The sequence below is a fragment of the Vitis riparia genome, chromosome 11, assembly GCF_004353265.1.
Source record: "Vitis riparia cultivar Riparia Gloire de Montpellier isolate 1030 chromosome 11, EGFV_Vit.rip_1.0, whole genome shotgun sequence".
NCBI classification, from domain to species: Eukaryota; Viridiplantae; Streptophyta; class Magnoliopsida; order Vitales; family Vitaceae; genus Vitis; species Vitis riparia.
In genome coordinates this window covers 18,352,754-18,374,812 of record NC_048441.1, presented here as the reverse complement: position 1 = coordinate 18,374,812, position 22,059 = coordinate 18,352,754, and the positions used below count along the sequence as shown (strand labels likewise).

At 36.6% G+C, this 22,059-nt stretch overlaps 2 protein-coding genes across 4 annotated transcripts; both read right to left on the bottom strand.

Annotated features, from left to right (window-relative positions):
- Positions 1–63: 63 nt before the first annotated feature.
- Positions 64–3,312, bottom strand: LOC117924665 (protein phosphatase 2C 77-like). Of its 2 annotated transcripts, XM_034843365.1 has the most exons (5): positions 1,626–3,312; positions 1,425–1,529; positions 896–1,255; positions 689–794; positions 64–584 (listed from the first exon to the last, which is right to left on the bottom strand). In XM_034843365.1, exons 1-5 carry the CDS (start codon positions 2,463–2,465, stop codon positions 244–246), a joined length of 1,752 nt encoding a protein of 583 aa, XP_034699256.1. In that variant the 5' UTR covers positions 2,466–3,312; the 3' UTR covers positions 64–243. The 2 variants fall into 2 exon arrangements, with proteins under 2 accessions (XP_034699256.1, XP_034699257.1); XM_034843366.1 differs by lacking the exon at positions 1,425–1,529 and having other exon boundaries at positions 1,626–3,301.
- A 2,917-nt stretch (positions 3,313–6,229) lies between these two features.
- Positions 6,230–21,826, bottom strand: LOC117924913. Of its 2 annotated transcripts, none has more exons than XM_034843650.1 (15): positions 21,643–21,826; positions 19,295–19,834; positions 18,940–19,225; positions 18,051–18,352; positions 14,445–14,627; positions 13,430–14,137; positions 13,213–13,307; positions 13,055–13,105; positions 12,877–12,965; positions 10,508–11,092; positions 10,105–10,179; positions 9,716–9,786; positions 9,573–9,630; positions 7,529–7,802; positions 6,230–7,325 (listed from the first exon to the last, which is right to left on the bottom strand). In XM_034843650.1, the coding sequence occupies exons 2-15, from the start codon at positions 19,705–19,707 to the stop codon at positions 6,607–6,609; spliced, it is 3,909 nt and encodes a 1,302-aa protein (XP_034699541.1). In that variant the 5' UTR covers positions 19,708–19,834; positions 21,643–21,826; the 3' UTR covers positions 6,230–6,606. The 2 variants fall into 2 exon arrangements, with proteins under 2 accessions (XP_034699541.1, XP_034699540.1); XM_034843649.1 differs by having other exon boundaries at positions 13,055–13,114; positions 21,643–21,825.
- Positions 21,827–22,059: the final 233 nt, after the last annotated feature.

The following is a 22,059-nucleotide window of genomic DNA, read 5'->3' as shown; positions in this document are numbered from 1 at the left end:
ACCAGTGTATCGGCCAGACCTTTAATCCAAAAGAAGATTGTCTGGTAAAATTGCTCTTTTTGCTACAGAGACAAAGGTGCATGATAGAATTAAAACAATGGCGTATTCCACTGTTACTTTTTTTAAGTATACAAATCCAAGACATACAGAAACCATTCTAACATTCGTAAACAAATGAACTAAACAACATTCTATCTTAGTATCATACAGATATATCTCAAAACTTCCCACATATAGGTGAACTTACTGCTGAGTTTTTCTCTTCAGTTTCCTTCGAGATTTCAAGTCCACCACGACCACGGTTATGTTGTCTTTGCTTCCCTTTTGGAGAGCAAGCTTTGAGAGACACTCTGCTGCAGCTTGAGCTGCAGGATCAACTCCCCTGCCCCTTTCTGCAGGTGGGTTATGACCATTCTTTTTATGCCAGAGGAGTATTCGTCTTCTTGCTGTGTCACAAACCTCCTGGTTCGTCATGACATCCCATAACCCGTCACTGGCAAGAATGAGGCACTCATCTTCTTTTTCTCGGGGAATGTACATTACTTCTGGATCTGGGATGATCCATGGTTTCAAGTATCGATCACCTGAGTCCCAAGAGGATATAGATAGAAGTGAGGTTTCAAACAAGGGTAATACTATGTCTGGAACATGCGAGTAAGGAGAAGGGTCATGGTTAATATACACATACCAATGGACCTAGACATTGCAAGAACACCACATACACGTAAGCCGTCCCACTGTATGATCTTGCCTCCTGCAGCTTCTATCCTTGCATATTCGTCTTCTCTACTTGGCTGCAAACAAGATAAATGGGAAGATGGAGGCCAAGCTCCATGAGAACACCTTTGGTTACCAGAGGAAAAGGACAAGCAAGACTACAGACATATCTACTCACTTTGTGATCTATTGACAATGGCACAGGTACTTTTCCACGACACAGTACAGCCCTTGAATCACCGCAATTTGCGACTATGATGTGAGTTTGACAAATAATGGTAACCACAGCAGTTGATCCAACAGTTTCAGAGGCAACAAGTGTAGAACTATCTTCAGAAGGGCCAGCTTCAGAGGCATCGGTGTTGCCTCTGCAACCCCCTCCAATCACAGAATCAACTTTCAGAAAACAATTGGAGAAGACTTTCTCCCACTGTTCTTGCCAATTACCTCCAGCACTTCCATTACACAAGCTCTCTTTCAACAGTTCTACCTCCTCAGCCAAAGCCAAATGCAACCGATCCCGGCAATAGTTCGCAACCTATGCAAAAAAAAGTCCCCATTCAGTGACGTGAACCTACTTGAGCAGACACTATATACATCATTTTAATAAGCAGATCTTTGTTTTTCAAGGAAGAGGGTGAGAAAAACCATGGAAAGCATGTTTTTAAGTTGTTTTGGTTCTTAAAAGAGTGAGACTCTGGCCTCACCCTTAGCCATAGTTGCATCAGGCTCAGTTTCATTGGAGGTTCTTTGTTATCTCTGGTCCCAAATAGTGAATGATCCAATTTCAAAATCTTGGTCTCTTGTATGCTCTTATGTTTTCTCACCAGCCAAACAGAATAAGCAAAATTAATACAAAATGTACATTGAAATAAACTTAAAGATGGCAAAGATGACAGGAAGTGTACCTGACAGCCCCCATGTCCATCGTAGACTCCAAAGAAATGCGCGGTTAAATAATCTAATTCTGGGTTCATGCCATTGAGAAGCAGGCCATCTGTTAGTGTTTGAATAGGAATTTTCAAGAAATTGGGCACAGCTGCAACAGCATCTTCCATCTCCAGTCTCCTTCCACAGATGGATGTGAATCCCCAAAGGGGTACACAATCGAATTCAAAAACGCTAACTGTTCTATTCATCCTCCTTTTATTAGTCAACTCCAAAACCCTGGTAAACAATTTTGGGTCAGACCCTTCACCACCCTCACCCTCAAGACCCCCTCTAACAGCAAGAACATCCCTTACATGCTCCGACTCAACAGTTGATTCCAGCAAATTAGTAGTAGCATTAAGTTGAAGACTATGACGGTTCTCTGTTATATCCATTGAACTTGGTGAATTGAACTCAGAGAAACCCTTCAAACCCAAGAATTCCTCACTACAAATACTTTCAGTATCACCAGCCACAGACAGGGAACAAGAATTATTCATCAATTGGCCTCCACCCCATGACCCGAAATCATCTTCCTCATTTTCCTCCTCTATGGAATGACTGGAGGCCAAACTAATATCATTTATTGTTACTTCATTGGGTACACTCTCTGAATTATTGCAATAAAAAGCTTGATTCCCACTAGAGCCGGATACCAGAGGTGACACCATAGAAGGGTGGTGCTCTGACAACAAGGTAGCTGTGTTTGCTATAAGCTTAAGCCCCGCAATTTCCATGTGTGCAGTTAACTTCGAGTCATCACAAATCAAATTACCTAGCCTAAATGGCACTGCGACTGCAGGGGATACCTCTTCCATCAATACTCTTCCTCAAAAATCAATGATCTTTAACCTTCCAACCACTCCAAGATCATCAAACCTAACATAAATTAACTATTGTTTCCCCCCTGTACCATTTGGGTTGATCCTAAACCGACATTGGGTTTAAACAATTTCCGGCTACCAAACAGAAATCCAATTCAAGAAGCCAAAAAGGGCAAGAGGAAATGGGTAGGTAAATCTGGTGAGAGGGAAAGGGCCCAACCTCGTATTTCATGGGATTCCATCAATGAAATGTAACGATAAGCGAGAATCCTCTAGACCCTATTCAACATCTTCACCTCTGGACTCTTCTCTGTCAAACCCTCATCAGCCACACACATACATATACAGATAGATACACATCCAAATACACAGAGAGAGTGCCCAAATGATCCAGAAAAAGGAAAGTATGAATCAAATTGGATAAAATTTGAGTATCAGTGTCCTATCCATATCCGTAATGAACACAAGAAAGGGAAAGCAAATGGGTGTCATGAAAAAGAACTTGAGAAAGAAATAAAAGCCCAAGAATCATAAACATTGAACTCTCTTTTTCAGACTTGGCTTCCCTGGATCCAAGGCAACCCACCTCAGCCTCTTGAAAATTGGCCCCCTCTCTCTCTCTCCCCACCTCCCTCTACAGCTATTAGTTACCGACTCTTTCCACCCCCCTGTCTCCCTATTAATTACCCACTCTTTTTTCTTGCTTTTCTCTCTCTAGGAGTTTCTCCGTACATTCCCAAAAAAATTTCTCAAGAAGAAAGGAGGGAAAATGGCTTAAGAAAGGAACCCAGAAAAACTAATAAAAAATCATGAGCAGAAGGAATACACGAACCTAGAAGGCATATTTATATGATCCAATCTTGCTAAAGCTATAGCATCTTCATCCATGGCGGATGCCTTATCTGATTTTGGTTATTACAAAATTTGAGTAGAAATAAGTGGAAAAGAAATTAGTGGGAAAAATATAAAGAGAAAAAAAATAATTTAATATTCATTTTGTAATGTTTTTTCAAACGTATTTCATTTATATTTTTTATATAAAAATTAAATAATTTTAAAATTATAATACTAAGTTTGGCCTTTTTGAGGGAAAGGTGTGTTTTGTGGACACTTTAAAAAAAAAATAACTTGAATTCATAAAACCCAAATTTAATATATTTAACTTAAAATAATTAAGATTTTATATAATTTTCAATATGGCCAAAAAAGGAATAGACAAAAGAAAATGTTAAGAGAGAAAAATTCAGAGTTTTAGAGTTCAATGATATAGATATTATCCTCACTTGGATGAATACTACTTTTAACTCTTAAGAGAATATAAAATTTAAATTATAAGTAGATGTGTATTCTTCTAGAAAAAAAAATATTTTTTGGTACAAAAATTTTTAGAAATTAGAAAATGAAAACCTAGATAATTCAAAGTCAAGTATTTTTTGATGCAAAGATATAAAAGAATAGAAAATAGAAACCAACCCTTGAAAGAAAATTCAAAAGCAAAGTAATATTAGATTAAGTTAAAGGTAATATTTATATAATTAAAAGATAATAAGCATAAAATAATAAATATTTTTGAATCATATAATATGAATTGAAATATGAAACTGATTTTTAAAATTAAAAATAAAATAGTAACCAACTCTTAGTAGTTACATTGAACAAGTAATGATATTAAAAACTACTTAAAATATTTTGAAATATATATATATATATATATATATATATATAAAAGTTACTACTTTTTAAATTTTAAAAAAAATTAAAATGATTTTTAAAATATAGTAGACACTTCTTATAAAATATGCTCACTTTTATATAAAATTTTTTGATTTAAAATATATATATATATATATATTCAGGAAAGAAAACAATGTTAGGCAAAATGATTTTGTTATAATTCATTATTTAATTACTTAAAAGAATACATTTAAAATAATTTATTAAATTTAAATTTAATTTAAGTTTTTCTTCACTTTCTCTTTTATTCTATTTTTCCTCTTTATACTATTTTCCTCCATATGGATTTATTGTTCTTGGGGTGCGAAATATCAGAAGTGAAAAATAACAGAAAACATAAAGGAATAAAAATAAGAATATATCCTGTGTCTGGATAAAAGAATGAAAAAATAAAAATCTCATCCACCCATATATAGATGGATTAGATTCTTTGCAAACAAGATCATTTGACTGGCAAAGCAATCAATTTGGAATTGTCCATTGGAGATTCTCATACCTTGTATTTTTCTCATATTTTTTCTCACACTTGTGCCTAGGAGAAGCCAGGATTACAAAACTACTGGGTGTTGCTTCTCCTTTCATGGTAGAAGAACAAAAAGTATCAAAATCTACAAACAGGGGATTATTGCTTTATCCCAAACAGATCCCACCTGAGATTAAGGTCCATCTGGGTCTTCAACTCTTGATGTCATACCAATACAAGGGTGATTATCCCCAAGTATGCCCATTGTTAACTTCTCCAGCTTAGCATCTACAGAAATCCCAATTCCATGACAAATCAATAAACCAGAAAATTTCACCATCCAAACCTCACTTTCAGAAGTTTCTCATGTTGTTGACAGAACCCGAACCTGACCAACCAAATCGGCCATGGCTGTTCAGAACCAGCACTGGTTCAGAATAGAGTAGGGGAGACTTGAGGAACAGCTCCCTTATCTGATATAAACAAGCTAAAAACAAGTCCTATTTTGAAACCCAACAGCTTTAAGACACATGCTCCTATATTATCTTTTCCTAATTCATCACAACAATGAGAAATGAAAGCAATAGAAAATGATGCAACTTATGTTTGTAAGCAAATCTTTGATGTGCCCAAAATCACCGCTAATTAGCAAGACTGAAAACCTAATTAGCATTGGTGAGATGCATGAGCCACACATAAGCCAAAACATCAGTGAGTGCTGAGCAATAAAAAATGGGCTACAAACTTCCCAGGGATGAAACTCAGAACTGAGTACATTGTGCCCAAGGCATTTTCCAGAAGAATTGCCCAGAAGCACAAAAACCTTCCAACACCTATAATAATTAAAGAGTCGGTATTCAAATCAATAGATGCCGAGCATGGTTAGAGTAAAAGAAAGAATAAGAGGTAGGAATTTAAGAATTAGCCATACAGAGTTGAGCAGAAATTAATTGACCTGGGAAGATGGCATTCAAAGCATTTTCATACATGTTACAAATAGACCTGTCAAGAAAATTCAAGATAGACCAGTACCTCCAACCCATTCTCCCAGCAATAATTATAAAGAGTATAAACGGAAAAGGAAGATTTTCCTTAAGCCACGATCAAATTCAAGACCATGCCGGAGTTCGAATCACTGGGAACACCCTTGTATCTACAAGGAATGGAAGCAATGGTTTATGAACATTTTACATAAGCAGCAAATAGACTTAAAGAATAAGAGCAAAACACAAATACGAGAGGAAAATCTTACCATTAGATAGCCTTTGACATATAAGAGAGAACCAAAAGCCTGTATAGTAACCAAAAGTAACATAAAGCAGGAAAGAAACCATGAACGTAATGAAACAGTGGAATCCATCCATATTTACTGGTTTGATCAAAACTCAGCTATGAGTTAGTTCACATCTTTACCCAATAAATGCTACTTCTTTTGCCCTCAAATAAAAAGCTAGCTTTTACCACAGCAGCGCCTGCAGCAGATGATGAAGAGAATTTCCACAAAACCGCAAACCAAAACTGGGAGGTGAAACATAACCGTGTATGATTACACCTGTGAAGATTATTGCGCTGAAAGAAAAGCTGTTTTTATTGGAAATATGAAATGTATGTACAAAACGCATTGTTCTCTGATTTGTAAATGCTACAACCAGGAAACATTTGTTTGCTAAGATATAATGGCTAGGACATACTAGCTTGTACGCTGGACAAAAAGATCTTTACAGTCGAAGTCACCAACTTAATACGGGAGCAAAATCCAAAACATCCGAAGGGTTCACTCGAAAATCAACTTGTGCGGGAGTCTCCAAAAGAATCTATAACCTAATTATAGACCTGACAGCCAAATGACCATCCATGTAACTGGTCATTTCTTGATAACAGCAATTATGTTTCCTTTGTCAATAGTATAATGAACAAGAATATACATAGAATTCAGATTCAGACCATCATATTTAAGTCTGAAAGGTCATCCATGGGAATCTCAAGGCCCATAAAGTCATGATCTTGTAATCCATCATCATCAATGTTCAACCATGAACCAAGATCTTGTTCTTGGTCATCAAGGTCATCAGGAACACCTAATACATCAATTCCAGGAAGTTGCAGGCTAGATAAGTCAATGGCCTCATGGTCATCCAAGGCATCCATGGAAAACTCATCTTTTTCCTTGGCAATGCTACTTGTGGTAGTATCACTCAACTTAGGCACAGAAGCCTGTCCTGATTTGGGTTGCTCTGATAACTTGCCAAGGAGTCCATTGACTGAGGCAGATAACTGCGTTGTTTTCTGCTTAGGCTTTGTTTTAGATTTCCTCTCCCCCTTAACACTGGATAATGCTGGCCGACCAATTTTTGTAGTTCCATTTCTAGATAGCACCTCTCTGCTATTCCCCTTTCCATCTCTGTCCCTCTCACTCCTCTTTCCCTTTGTACTGGTTGAAAGGGAATTTCCAATGCCCGAAGGAGAAGCACCAAATGTACCACCAACATCATCAAGCGACAACAATTCCCTCTTTTTCACCCTATTTGACCAAGAATCTTCTTTACCAGTGGTTTGCTCAGATGACTGAAGTGCATCAGAGGAATAGACATCATGTTTATCCATGTTCTGAGCCAACCGTGAAGTCAGAGAAGGGCTTTGCTGTGAACCCATAGAAGCTGCAGCAGAGATAAAATCAGAATCCAAAACTTACACGTGTCAGATGAACAATAAAAGAGGATTAATATATCTTTAAGACCAAAGTCCTACAAGTAACCTAAACCAAATGAGGTCAGAACATGCAAATGTGATACAGAAATAGATAATGTTAATAGAAGGCATAGCCCTTTGTATTTTCCCCAGTAGCCATCATCTGAAGTACCTGAAACTCTAACTTCCAAAGAGCGGGCAGAAGGGTTGGCATATGGTTTGGTTGATTCACCCTCCACGGTAGTATCTGCTGATTGGGTATCATTGAGGTGAGATGATGCAGAAAGAAAAATATCCCTGAATAAGGGCTCACTGAAGCAGCTTTTCCCTGTATCTTCATATTTCTGACAACGTTCTAATGTTCGTTTGACAAAAGCTAAGGCAGCTTGCTTGGCCAATTTGCTACTGGAACTCTTCCCACCAGAGGCATTAGGACCCCAACAAGTCTATCAAAATAAAAACATTGTTAAGTTCATTGACTTTGATGTATCTCAATCAGTAACAAATTTAACAAAGAAAAGCTCAAGCAGCACTTGGAACAACATCTTCCCCTCAACACCCAAAACCCCAAATGCCCAACTGTATGCATTTGCACTGATCCAAACTTACAAAAATTCACCTTCCTAATCATACCAACACCAATAATTGAATGAACCTTTTGTTACATAAATCTGATCATGATTTCAAGTTACCACACCATTTGCAAAATGTGCCCTGAAATTTCTCCTTTTCATAGGAGAATACATATATGCTTTTTAATAAAGAACAAGAATAGTATCATATACAAAAAAGATGTAACTATGAAGAAGCATGAGAAATCCTTCAGGCAATACCATGTCTCTCAAGGTAGGCGGTAGCTACTTTGAATATATAGGTGGGAAGCTATGGTCACACTTTGTGAATATCAAAGTAGGATAGCCAAAGAAGATTTAAGCCACTGAGAATAACACTTAGCTCTGGGTTCAAATAAGATTTAAGTCGCTGGGTTCAAGTTTTTGAAGGTTGAGTTGAGAGAAAAACACTTAGCTGTCACATTATATTTCCAATCAAAGATGTTCAGTTTCTTCTCAAAATACTGAAATAAAACAGGAAAAAAAATAAAATAAAATGCTTTGTCAAACTTTCTCAATTATGTCAAATTCCAAATTTGAAGCAGAAAATATCTCCATTCTCTAGAATATCAGAAAAATGACTCGTCACAGTTTTTATGAGAAATGAACACATCCCAGTTGAAACATTCAGATTAAGCTAATTTTCTTTATGGGCAGGTGAACCCAAATTTTGAGTGTGCATCAATCATATAAGGAAATAAACCAGTATATACAGAACAGATAAAGCAGGAAAAAAGAAAAACAACACAAAAAATCACTATCATTCTTTTTATATACTAGTGTATATACTCATTCAAGTGAAATAGAGGTTTGATAAATTCATACAGTGTGCTTGATTGTGTGAAGTGTGAAAAGCTAGAAGTTAGCCTAGAGTTTTAGGACCCACCATTACCTTGTAGATTTCTCCTATTAAGAGATCACCCATTCAAGCTGCTTAATGAAAGGTCAATTAAAGATGCAACCTGAATGGTGTTTGCAGGATGGATTATGAAATGAGGTAGACTTTTTATTTTTATTTTTAAAAATAAATAATAATTGACAAATACATCTATGAGGGAAATGAAAATATAATTAAATGTCAAAGTGTAAAATATGGTGTATGGACTTACAACTAACCTATCAATATGCAATTTTGTCCCCTAAAATTTCTTGCCAATGTACATAATTGCTCATATAGTACTGAGAGAATTATACATGTAACCTATTTAGCATTTCCTACAGGACATTTCCAAATTTTCCTTTGCTTTTTATTCCATAGATGGCAAAATAATATCTAACTCAGATTACTAGTATGAATGCATCTCAAGAGTAAAAGATTCTGAAAAAAAATGAAATATATATTTTTCTGGTTCAGGTAACTTCTAGAATTCGAAGAAAATGATTAAGTAGAATTTAAGTCACATGGAAGCACATGTGCCATGATGAAAAAGCTTAACTTCTTACTGAAAATAAATTGGGAGTTAACTACTTCTCTCTTTTTCATTAGAACATTTTGAGGAGTGAGTTTGATCTCAAAGTGAAAGTTCAATATGAACATGGATCACAATATACAAGATATCCCATAATATAGAAAATTTCCTAGCAGAGTGAAAGCATTAAAGTTACCATATATTTGTTGTAAGCCATTCCAACAAGTTTTTCAAGGGCACGAGGTTCAAATTCCCTGCAAAACAGTGCAATTTTCAGCATTAATAACATGATGCATAAAAGGCCAAGCCAAACAGTCAAAAGGCAGCTGAAATTGTTACTTTTCTTGAAGTTCTCTTGTCTCCGAGGCAGACTGCAACAGTTTACTTAGCACATCTTTCTTCTTGGAAACCTATTGTATCAGTAAAATTACTACATGAGCTCCTTAAAACAAGTTTTACTTCATTGCAAGCTAGGAATTCAATGTCATTATACATACAACATGAACAAATTTGTTCCTGTACCTGGTCTAGATCTACTAGGAATTATTACAAAAACACATCTATATGAATTGTCTTGATATTCAGGTGAAACATACACACAGGCATATTAAGAGGGAGGGAAGGATGGAGGGAGGGAGGGAGTGGAGGAGTGGGGGTTTGGGGGTGGGGCAGGTGTGAAGGGGAGAGATTGAGAGAGAGCTTTAAAGACTTTCACAATGCAAAAGTACCTGTTGGAGGTGCTTGTCCTCCAATCTCCTGATGTCTTCACTGATTTCTTCAGCCTCCATCTTAGCTTTCTCAGGCTGAAAACAGAGGAAAATGATATCACAGGAGCCATTAACAGGTCTCATACCAAAGTTGAAAGCAGAATGTGAAACAGATTGTTCAAAGTACTGAAATTAGAAAAAGGGGGACAAAGAAATAAATCCCAGCTTCCAACCAACCCTCCGAAACCCCAAACTATTGAGCTATTGGACCACCAAACTTTTAACAAAAATAAGTTGCTAGATATGTAGATACCCACCAAATAGCTTGGACCACAAACAAAAAAATCACCACCATATAATCATTAAGTGCTATGAATCAGAGGATGCCCAATGAATATAAGAGCTCTTATGAAAGAGAACCTACCACCAATTCTGGAAAGATTCCAATGCTCCGAATCTCCAGCAGAAGTCTTTCATTTAGGGACATGCTATTGTACTGAAATTCTGAACAAGCGATGCTAGGCATTAAATCATGGTCTGAAAATGAGCCATTTAGGGTGTCACCCACATGGGACATAATCCCGGTGCTTTCGGGCTCATCATTTTCCATATTATCAAGTGATCTTCCAGAAACAGAAATTCTATAACCATTAAAAGCAGCACACCCAGAAATTTTATAATTTCCAAGAGATTGGTGATTCAAACTATTGGATTCCATCTCCAAGTCCAGATCAACACCAATTCCATGCTCATCAAATTCGAAGTTTTCATTTCCACTACAGTGGAACTCTTCATATTCTTCCTCTGAAATTAGAGCTGTTATGAGTCTCTGACAAAGTGGAATTGGATCATCTGCCCTTGTTCCTGGTGTTAACAGTTCAGGAGAAAGTTTGATAGTCTCTGTTCCAGTACCCACATCTCTCTCATGTTCAAGCAACCCAAATCCATTAGCTACAGTATTGTAACCATCTACATCTAGAGGAACTGGAGTGGTGGATTCAAGATTTCCCTGAAAGAAGCCATAGAAGAATCAGAGCATATCAGAGCACTCAATGCCATGACATAATTTTATCTAAGAGGACAAAGGATCTCCTGAACTTTTACAGCCAAATGAATTCTACCTCAGTTTTTCGCCAATAAAGAAAGAACAAAATGGTTTAAAAAATAGTGACAATGCTCAATTTTGTTTAACTACACCAAAAGCTCTAGAGATCAAGGATATAGCAATAGGTGGAGGGTATGCACATTTCGTCCTATCAAACAAATAAATGAATAACCATTAGGCAACTAACAAGCATGGCAAAGGTGATCCATTTCTAAATCAAACATATGAAAATGTAACAGCTGAAGGCCCAAACATTACTTACTACAGTAATGCAACTTCACACTGGCTGAAACATAACAACACAAAATAATGCATCAAATCCAAAATTTCCAACATCTAGCTTAATAAAAATCTTATTTTAAGACAACCACAATGATACGTTCTTACATATAATGGGCATGGCATTACAAGTGCTACCCATGGCACATGGTGCAATCAAATAATGAATGGCTACTGAAAACCAATTTAAGGACTTTGGATCAGGACTGTTGTAAATCTTGGAAGCAGCTCCCATCATTCTTGGGTTACGGATGTTTGGCAGGAAACAGATGGGAGAGGTCACTGGAATCCTTGCTTATTGAGAAAATTCCATGATCTAGAGTTGAGCTCGGAATCACTCTTTTTTCAATGATTCAAGAGGGAGGGGTGTCAAGGAATTGTGAGGATGAATTATTTTTGAGGTGGCTCTGTGGATGATAAGTTCTCAGTGAAATCTTTTTATTCCTTTTTTGAGGTAGAGGATGTTGTTGTCTTTCCTTCAAAAAAGGTTTAGGCTTTTTTTTTTTTTTTGGAATCATTGGTTTTGGGTTCTTTGGTGCGTGTTAAGTGGGTTTTTTTACTCGGGGCAAGATTAGCTTAAAACGAAGGGTTGGTCTTTGTTAAATTAGTCCGTCCTTTGCTAAAGTGAAGAAGAATTGGCTTATTATTCACATTATGAAACAACAAGACTGGGATTTTATTCTCTCTCTTTTTTGTATTGCTTGGGTGATTCTGTTTCCAGTGGTGGGGAGCTTATGGAGTTGGAATTTATGGGCAAAAAGCAGAGGAAGGTGTGGAGATCTGCATGACTTTGTTTGTTTTGAGCTATTTGACAAGACAGTAATTATAGATATTTTGAGGATGTGGAGCAAAAGGTTCAAGTGCTAAAGCACTCCTTCATATGTGTTTTCCTCCTTTGGCCAATAAGGTCCCTTGATGTAGAACATCAGCTGGTTGGGTTCTTGTTAATAGGAGCATGCTTGTTTCTTCTTTTCCTTTTCGCTTTTTGGCCCTTTGTATACTTCTTGTGTGCTTGGGTTGAGCCTCCTTTTGGTTAGGTGCTTCTTAATAAATTTATGTATGCCTATCAAAAAGGCCTAAGCAAAGAAAGTACACCTACTGAAAAAGCAACAGTAATTTACAACAATTTAAGCAAAATATTAAAAGAAAAATAAAGGAACTGCAATTTGTAGAATTGTGTGACAGACATCAAAACAAATCAACGACTAACTCGCACAAGATGAAACACCAAAACTCAATAAATATCATGCAAGTCAAAGAGATTTCTTTTCAAGCAATATAGCAACACCCAGACCAAAATTATCTTTTAAATATCTCAATAATAGTTGCAGATGACTCATTCACACACCAATGTGAGACAAAATAACAATGTATCTCAATAATTTGAAAAACAAAACAGTGACCATCACCTGTTGCTTCAAATAAGCAATGTTCGCATCAGATAAAAAACCAAAGAATGGCTCCATCTGCCTCCAGAAAGAGTTGGAAAATGCATGAACTGCAGTGACAATTAAATTAATCAATCCAATGAAATATGTAAGAATTTTGACGGCAAAATAACAACAGAATTTTCAGCGAAGACAGTACTGGGGTTAATAACAGCATTTGCAGCAGCCAGTAGTTCTTCATGCCCATCATCTGAACCAACTAAGAACATTAAACCACAAGTGATTAAAGGATACTTTAAGAAACCACAACAGTAATTAATCTGAAATTTTTTTATGAAAGGTTTGGAATCCAATTACTTATAAAATCTGCTGCTGCATTGATTGCTGTGTGCTTCTGACGTGTATATGCCTTACGGTCAGAAAGTTTCCGAGTTGGTGGGCGGCCATCTTTGCTGAATAAAAATTATCATAAAATTGTGAGATTTTAATTGGAAATAGCCAACACTTTTAGACTAAAACATAGGAAGAACATTTATTACATAACCCTAAAGATAGGAAGGGAGAGAGTTTTAACCTTTCAGTCTTATTGTAACCAAGTTTAGCACTTCTAAGCTGTTTTGCCATAGGCACGAGTGATCTTGAGGAAGGAAAGCCCCGCCCGGTCCTCCCTTGCCTCCGCACACCATCGCCAAGGTCTTCCTCACTAATCAGCCTATTTTTTCTTGATGGCAGCACAAGCGTTTGTCCTGCTTTCTCATCTATGTCATCAGACTTTTTGCTCTTATCTCTGGATTTGATATCAGCAGCCCCAGACTCCTCGCTTTCAGATAACGTAGCTGAAGAAAAATGGTCACCTCTTAATTTAACTTGCTGAGGAGAATTGCTTGACAATCGTCTTGCACTTCCCGGTCCATTTTCATTACCAGCAACATCAGATACACTATCCAGAACGGGGGTTTCATCATTACTTGAAACAATAGGAACAAGATTAGTTCTTCTTCCAGTACGGGAAATCTTCTGTGGCCTCTGGCCAGCCCACTGGGCAACAGGGGGTGATGAAGACCGTGTTGATGGTGTACGCTTGCGATTGTTAGCCCCAACAGCAGGAGAAAGTTTGTTTGTACAATGAGAAGGCTCCCAATCATTTAAAGCAGTTGCTCGATGGACAATTGAAAATGCCTTTGGTAAAAGACCTGAACCTGATCGTGGAGCCCGAGCAGATGCATTCATTTTCATGTTTGAAGTAGGACTAGGAGAACTAAAATCTTCACGAGCATTAGCCCTGGACATTTTACAGAAATAACAGCATGTGACTTGAGAAAAGAAAAAACAGAAATAAACAAGTCAGGAAGAAAGGGGATCTAAAGGGGAAAATAAGGCCCCTAATCTGAGAATGAAGACTCAAAAAAAAAAAAGGGACAAGGGGAATTATTCTTCAGCAAATGAAACAACTGCAAAAGCACTCTCCAAATGAGCTGTTCGATAATGTAAAACCTAAGTTGCCTCCCTTTCTGCAAACTCATTTGGAGAATGGCATCTAACATAAACATAAAAGGGAAGAAATGATGTGATGGGACCAATACACTTACTTATTAACAGCTCTGAGATTCACTCTTTCCTTATCTGAACCAATAGGACGGTCTCTCCGGTCATTAAGAAGGGAATTGTTATCCTGATCAGTTCTAGGGATGGTAGAACGCATGCCCAAGCTAGTCTGTTGTGAGATACTATCTACTTTTCCAACTCCAACAGCTCCATTAGCAACTCCTGGCCTATATAAGATACATAATAAAAATCAACCCACCCACCAATAAGAGATCATAAAAGGTAAAAGAATCACTGCAAATTAAATTAATAAAATTGACCAGTAGAATCCAAGGAAAGACACTTAAACTGGATGCAAGAAGCCCAGCAGGTACATTTACATCATTTTTTATTTTTTTTTATCAGGTGCATTCGCATCATCATACTGAGATTTTCATCCTTGATCAATGCAAGCTTTTTTACCTTCCACACAGCACGGTGGAAGCACTTATTATTTTCTTTGAATGAATGCACTCCATGTACATGCATCTCATATCATAAATAAGAAAAACAAATTATTCAAGAGTAAATCTCATTTTCAGGAAAAGTGTAAGAATCTTTTCCCAGCTATTCTAGAAGATGTATATTTTAGGAATCTTTTCTATGTTGATTTATAAGTTCTATCATATGATAATAAAGATCCTTTCAAGATGTGCAATAGGAATCTAATTACAAATATATAGAATATTTTTATTTTAGAATTTATAAGAACAAATTTATAGGTCAAGTAAAGCCTTGAAGTTTTTTTTTTTTTTTTTTGATAGATAAAAAAGATGTATATAAAGAAAAGAGGAGACACCAAAAGCAGTGCCCTCAGAGTATACAAGGAGTACACAAAAGAAGCCAAAAGGCTCAAACCAAAGGGGAAGGGATAGAAACAAAAAACATGACATGCCCTTACTTAGAGCCTAACCAATCAATGAAGCTTACATGCAAAGAAGGGCTCAAAACTATAGACACCCTAATCCAAGACAAAAGATTACATACAAAAGAATTTTTCAATCTTTGGAGCGAAAGCTCCTTATTACCAAACGCAAACATATTCTTTTCCTTCTAGACTGTCCAAAATATACATAAGGGGGTCATTTGTCAAGCCTTTTTATGAGCTTTCCCCACAAAAGCCTCATGCCACCCAAGAAGAGTTTCCTTCACTAAACAAGAAAGAATCCAAGCCATACCAAAGAGGGAAAAGAGAAGATTCCACAGAACCTGAGTCTTTGCACAATGAAGAAGAAGATAATCCACCGTCTCTACTTCAAAGAGGCCTAGAAAACACCTATTTGCCAAAGAGTGTCTTCTCCTTTGAAGTTGGTTCAAAGTTAAAACTTTCCCCCACGAAGCCTCCTAAGCAAAGAAAGCCACCTTAGGAGGTACACTCGCTCTCCAAATACTACCACTAGGGAACAAAGAAGAATCTCCAGGCTCCAAGATAGAATAAAGAGACTTGACCGAAAAGGTGTCACACCTCGAAGCTTTCCAAATCACTCTATCTTCTACCTCCCTGTGCACCCTGAAAGCTTGGATCTTTTGCAAACTACGCTCTACCAACTCTACCTCCCAATCATTAAACGCCCTTGAGAAAAGAGGGATCCAACCACCCCCATCACCATCTAGGTTCTAAACATCCGACACCCAAGCTTTCTTAGACGAAGAAATGGAAAATAAGGAAGGCAATGACTCACAAAGCCTTGAAGTATTGTTAAACTTCAGATATAGATGAATGAGATAAAATAAATGAAGGGCCAAATTCCATAATTGGTAACATAACAATTTTTGGTTTCAAACATTAAAATCTAACATATCTTTAACTATAAGTGCACTTTAAAGCTTTTTTTTTTTTTTTTTTTATTGGTATAAGTGCACTTCAAAGCTTAGTTCTTGCTTTCGTTTGTGTTTCATTTTTTTTTTTTAGTTAAATATATTTCAGGGCATTAGTCATGCACCTCTACCTCATGTACAAGCTATTAGTAATTTACACTCTTTTAAGGCTACGGATGAGTTCTGATGTCCATAAGTTCTCTTGAAGCAAACCTAAAAGGAAAATGTTGCAGTCAGCACCATTTTTACTAATATTTTTTACCAGCTACTTAGGTGACAAACGATGATTCTAACCTATATGGAAAATGTTGTGTTTGCCACCATTTAAACCATACTTTCTACTAGCTGCTTATGTGGCAAGTAATGATTGAATATGAAAAAGCTGTCACACCCACTCACCTTTTTTCACATTTAATCTCCACCTGTCCACATAAGCAAGTGGTAAAATATATGATAAAAGTGGTGTAGTATGCAGCACTATCCAACCTATATATGGCAAAGTAACTGAATAGAATGAAAAATATGTCAAAAACATGATAATTGAAATCTTAGTTGGGTAGCCATATAAAAGAAAAGTGACAGAATATTACCATATTTGTATCATTTTTCTCCAAAATACTATCATATTCCCTCTTTTATAGATGCTTTTTTTTTTCCTTGCATGGAACTAAACCTACAACCTTCTCATTTCCACTCCAACAAATTATGGATCTAAAAAACAAGAATTTTATTCACCTGAATCACCTCAACTATCCTCCTGAAAAAATGAAAAAGAGGCTGGGGGGAGCCTAGACCTAGATCCTAAAGTGATAAGTACATGTGAGATTTCCCTGCCACTTGAACCAGGCTTCATGGTGTATTCTCATATTTGTAAATAATTACAAGATTCCAGGCTTGATAGCTATCAAAAGAATGCAATTGCAATTAAAAAGAAGCTGTATTTGAAAATATTGACAAATCACAATAAATGGCATCATTTGTATCAACCTTTTACTGGACAGAATATCAGCATAAGGCTCAAAGCTATCAACTAAGTAGGATCTCCAACAACCAAAGATCATGGTGGATATATATTTTATTGAACACTAGAGAGTATTTTTATGAGCTCATATTTTCAAAAAAACCAACATCGATGCCTAAAACCACTCAAAATCCATACAAGTAACCCTATTAAAAAACTTACCAAGATAGGATCTTATAATGGCAGTCAGACAAATACTATGATTAAAATCTCTGAAGTAACTTTGTCTGAGTCTTCAAAGTGAGCTTTTTTTTTTTTTTTTTTTGAAGTTTTTTATAAGTGATACAAACTGATAATTTGAATACTTCTGTATATCTAAATGCTAACATGAAATCCATAAAAATATACATAATCTTAACCGAGCATATCATGATATTAGAGAATATTAGTTAAAAACCATGGAACCAAGTTGGTTCAGTTGAAAAAAGTGTTGGCTATTAGAGGCTATTGCTAATATAATATTAATTAAAAGGGGCCTTATAGTATAAGTGTTATTTTTTATAACAAGCATTAGTGTATAACTTCAACACAGATAATTATGTTAATGATAAATGCCGCCTCTAGCCAAGCGAGGACTGTATACAAACCAAATATTATTACTAAGTTTCTTCCTGGAAATAAATATCGTGAAATACCAATTAAGAAGAGCAGAACCATTAAAAAGAAACATTTAACAACGTTATTACCCATAAAAAAAAACAGTTATTATGCTAGGGATTCAAATAGTAATAGAGGGCACATGCAGAACATGTTGAAATTCAGCAGGCCATACCTGACCCCATGGGAGTCATTATTCAACCTTGATCGAGCATCAGAAATAATCCTATGCTGAATTCCCTGCTTGGGTTCCCGGTAGCTATCAATGGTAGGTTTAGTCGCCACCGCATTTGGAGAAACATCTGACTTTATCACAGAACGCTTCTTCTTCATTTTTGATTTCTCCCAACCATCAACAGCAATGGGTAATGTCCGATCCTCACCCTGAACTGCACCACTATTTGCAAGTTTTAACATTTCCCTATCCCTATCTAGAGCCCCAGATGACCTGGCAAGAGCATTAGTCCGTACGTCCACCTAGATAAATGAGAATATATATGTCAGTCTTCTAATGAAAGAGTGGCAAATGAATTAAGGAAACAACTGGGAGCATTTTACAAGGAAAATTGGGCCATCCAACTGAAAAGAAACTACTGAATTTATAACTACAGAAAGTAGACAGTGTTGTTGATGAAATGCCACAGGATGAAAAGGGTGATGAATCAAAGAAAATTCAATGATTGGACAAAGAAATCCAACCACATCATCATGCTTTAATATGGGACCATCACAAAGGTATGTGCATAAAATATACACATAATTATATAACTTTTCTTTTTTCTTTCCATTTTTTTTTTTTGGGAGGTGCCAGTGGAGGAATAGATAACTGAGATAAAAAAAGGTGTTAAACAGGACACTGCATGCGCACATGCATATAGATCAGAAACTGCTTATCCATGCATCATGGATTGAACATGAATATTTCAGACCATTACCCATCATAATCCACAAAATAATGTGAGAACTTAGTATAGTTATTACATGAGCTAATTATGCCAGACAATTCTAGACAAATAATGTCTAAGAGTGGCCCTAGAAAGAAGTGAGAACTCCAAGATACACACCTTCCCATCCACCAAAGAAGTCCGAGTACGTTTGCTTGGAACAGCACTTTTGGTCCTTTCTTCTGACTTTTGCTGCCCTAGTTCAAAACCACCCATGATGGCATTACTTTGAGTTCCCATCTTACCCATGCTCGAGCCAAGGACAGACCTATCACTCAATAGCAAGGTATTTGACCGGTCACTGGACAGAACATCAGATCGAGATCTCTTCTTTGACGTTGATGGTATACTTGGGAAATTCTTGCTGAATAAGATTAATGCTTCCGAGAAGATTTTTCCTCGTTCCCTGTTAAATGATGCAACTTTATAAACTAATTGCAAATCCAAACAAAACAAAAAATATACAAAGAATTACTTGGCCTTAAGGACGCTTTCACGCAGACCAGCCTTGAACCGTTTTAGTTCATCTGGTGAGGGAGAAGGTAGCAGCTTGGCCTTTGAAGAACCAGATGGAGAATCATCTGATGAAATGCCAAGAGCACTCCCAAGCCGTTTAAGGATTGCTTGTCGATGAAGTTTATGGTCTGGAGACACCATCTTTTGATCAAAACGCAAGCACTGGAAAAAATTCATCAAGTCTCCTTGTGTTACAGAAGAACTGCTTCTTGACATGCTTGGCAGAGATGACAAGATTGGATTCTCCATGCTGTCACGGAAGCTGCCCGATCTGTCCAGGGAAGTGGCTGTGTAGGATCCACGCTGCCCACTAGTATACAACGGTCTATCTGGGCTACTAGAAGACAGATCGAATTTGCTAGATGATGCCATTGCATCAGTTTCCACAAATCCTCCAAATAAGAAACCCAGTAAGCACTGTGGTACATGTCAAAACGGTAGTACTACAGGACATGAAGGCCAAAATTGAACTCCTAAGGACTATAAAAGGAAAGTGCACCTGCAAAGGATGAAACTAAAAGATGAGAAACCAACCAGAAATGTCAATACATAGTAAAAATAGAACTCTAAACAAGCGCACATATTTGCTGGCTAGCACCTCCAAGGATTTGTATATGATGCAACCTCACAACTTTCCCTTCCCTGGGTAGCAAACACGATTGCATGCACCAAATCTTGGGTAGACAACTAGACAGTTCCTTCAAAAGGTTGTGATAAACCATTCCCATCCATTCATTACCCAGCAAATTTCTACACTGATTATATGATTTTAGGAAAAAATCAAAATTTCATAATTGCAAGTCTCACTCCTATGTCCTTTTTGATCTCTTAGTACTTAATGGAATTCTAGGAAATATGCCTATGTGCCCAAAGAAACTGGAGATGCATTCAAGTACAAGGGTCGATGGAAGGTTTCGGAAGATGAGCAACTTGGTGGCAACTTGAAGAGCAATAAATATTTGATGAAAAAACGAGAAGCTAGGTTTCGATTCTCACAAATCATAAAAGTGTAGAACTTTCATGATTAAGTGAAAGAAGGCCAAAGCATGGTGGCATATAGATGTTCTTTAAGAGAGTTGCACATTGAAAAAGCAGAAGGAAACATAGAATACATGGTTTCTTAGTTTTTAAACACGAGAAACCCCCAAATCAAGATGAAGAAAGTTCGATTTATTGCTAGATTTTGACTTCTAATGGAGTTGACAACTTATTGAGAAATGTCATGAACTTAAAAAACTAAAAAAAAAAAATTAAAGAATGTCATTATTATCCTATGGATTTGCCCACAAGCACTGTGCAAACACACATGATGCAAGCGATAGAAAGAGATATTTCCAGGAAAATAAATAATTGCATTGTTATTGCATACCTCTGTACAATAAACACACTTCATAACACATCCTATGCAGGCACACATGCATATACACACGAGCAAACAACAGACTATGCATAATGAGAGAGCTATCAAAGGAAATGAGCAGACAATTTGATGGTTTCGCTAATATTGCAGCTCGGTATACAATAAAAATGCAACATTATTTTGTTAGAAACTAACAAAACGAATTAAACCATAATTAATTTCAAGCACCAGGAACAGCATGTATTTATTGATGTTACCAGGCCAGCGCACATCATAAAAAACATACTGTCTCATGATGTAGGTAAGTGCTCACACTGCGCAAAAGCATAAAATACATACATAGTAAAACCCCGAAATAACACAAAATTTAGTTAATGCCACTGCCATCAAATCCACCTGCAGTTCATACTTTACTCGCATAACCCCGATAAAAGGGATGACATTCTAGTGTGCACTGGAAGTTTCAGATTCACAGCTTCACCCTAACCCTCCCTTTATTTCTAACACACTTTTGACCCTCACTCTACATAGTGACCCAAGAATCGAATTGAACTTTGTTTCAGAAACTCTCTCCTTCCAGAATTAAATATACAAATTGGTTCAGGTGGCTTCCATCATCCGAGAAGCAGAACGAGATTAGGGTTAGGGTTAAGATTACTAGTAGCATCGCCAAACAGTTACTTCGCTCTAACCCGACAGCGAAGCATTGGATTTTCTATAAATTTATCCAATTCACACAAAATCCTCTTACTCAAACCCTAAAACACCAATTCAATCAACACAAATTAAAAATCCAAAACCCATAAAAAATAAATAAATAAATAAACACGGCCCACTTCAATCAAAACCGAACCCATTCATTACAACACAAAACCCTAGAAGTTCTACCACCACCTAAATTCCCCCCTAAAAATAAATAAATAAATAAAAATAGAACATGAATCTACCTCGAATCGTGTGTGATGCGTGAGTGTTGCTGAGAAACTATGTTGATTCTGAGAATTAGGGATTGGGAATTGAAAATTCAGAAGGGTTTGTGAGAGTTTGAAGCTCCAATTCGAAGGTTCATACCAAGTCACGGAGGAGGACGCAGCGCCCAGTGCTTTGATCGGCAATGAAATTGGCTTTTGTGGAACTTACATCTATGCCCATGGCTTTCTTTTCTCATTTATACAATTTTATTTTTTTGCAAAGGGCATTTTTGTAATAAAAAAATATCTCTCCTCTACGACCCATGATCCTGTAGCAAGCTTGATCGTTGTACTAGTTTTACGACTTTAGCTATTCAAATTTTAATTCGATTTAATAAAATTAAAAGTATTTATATATTAAATTTAATTAAAAAAAATATAATAATTCATATA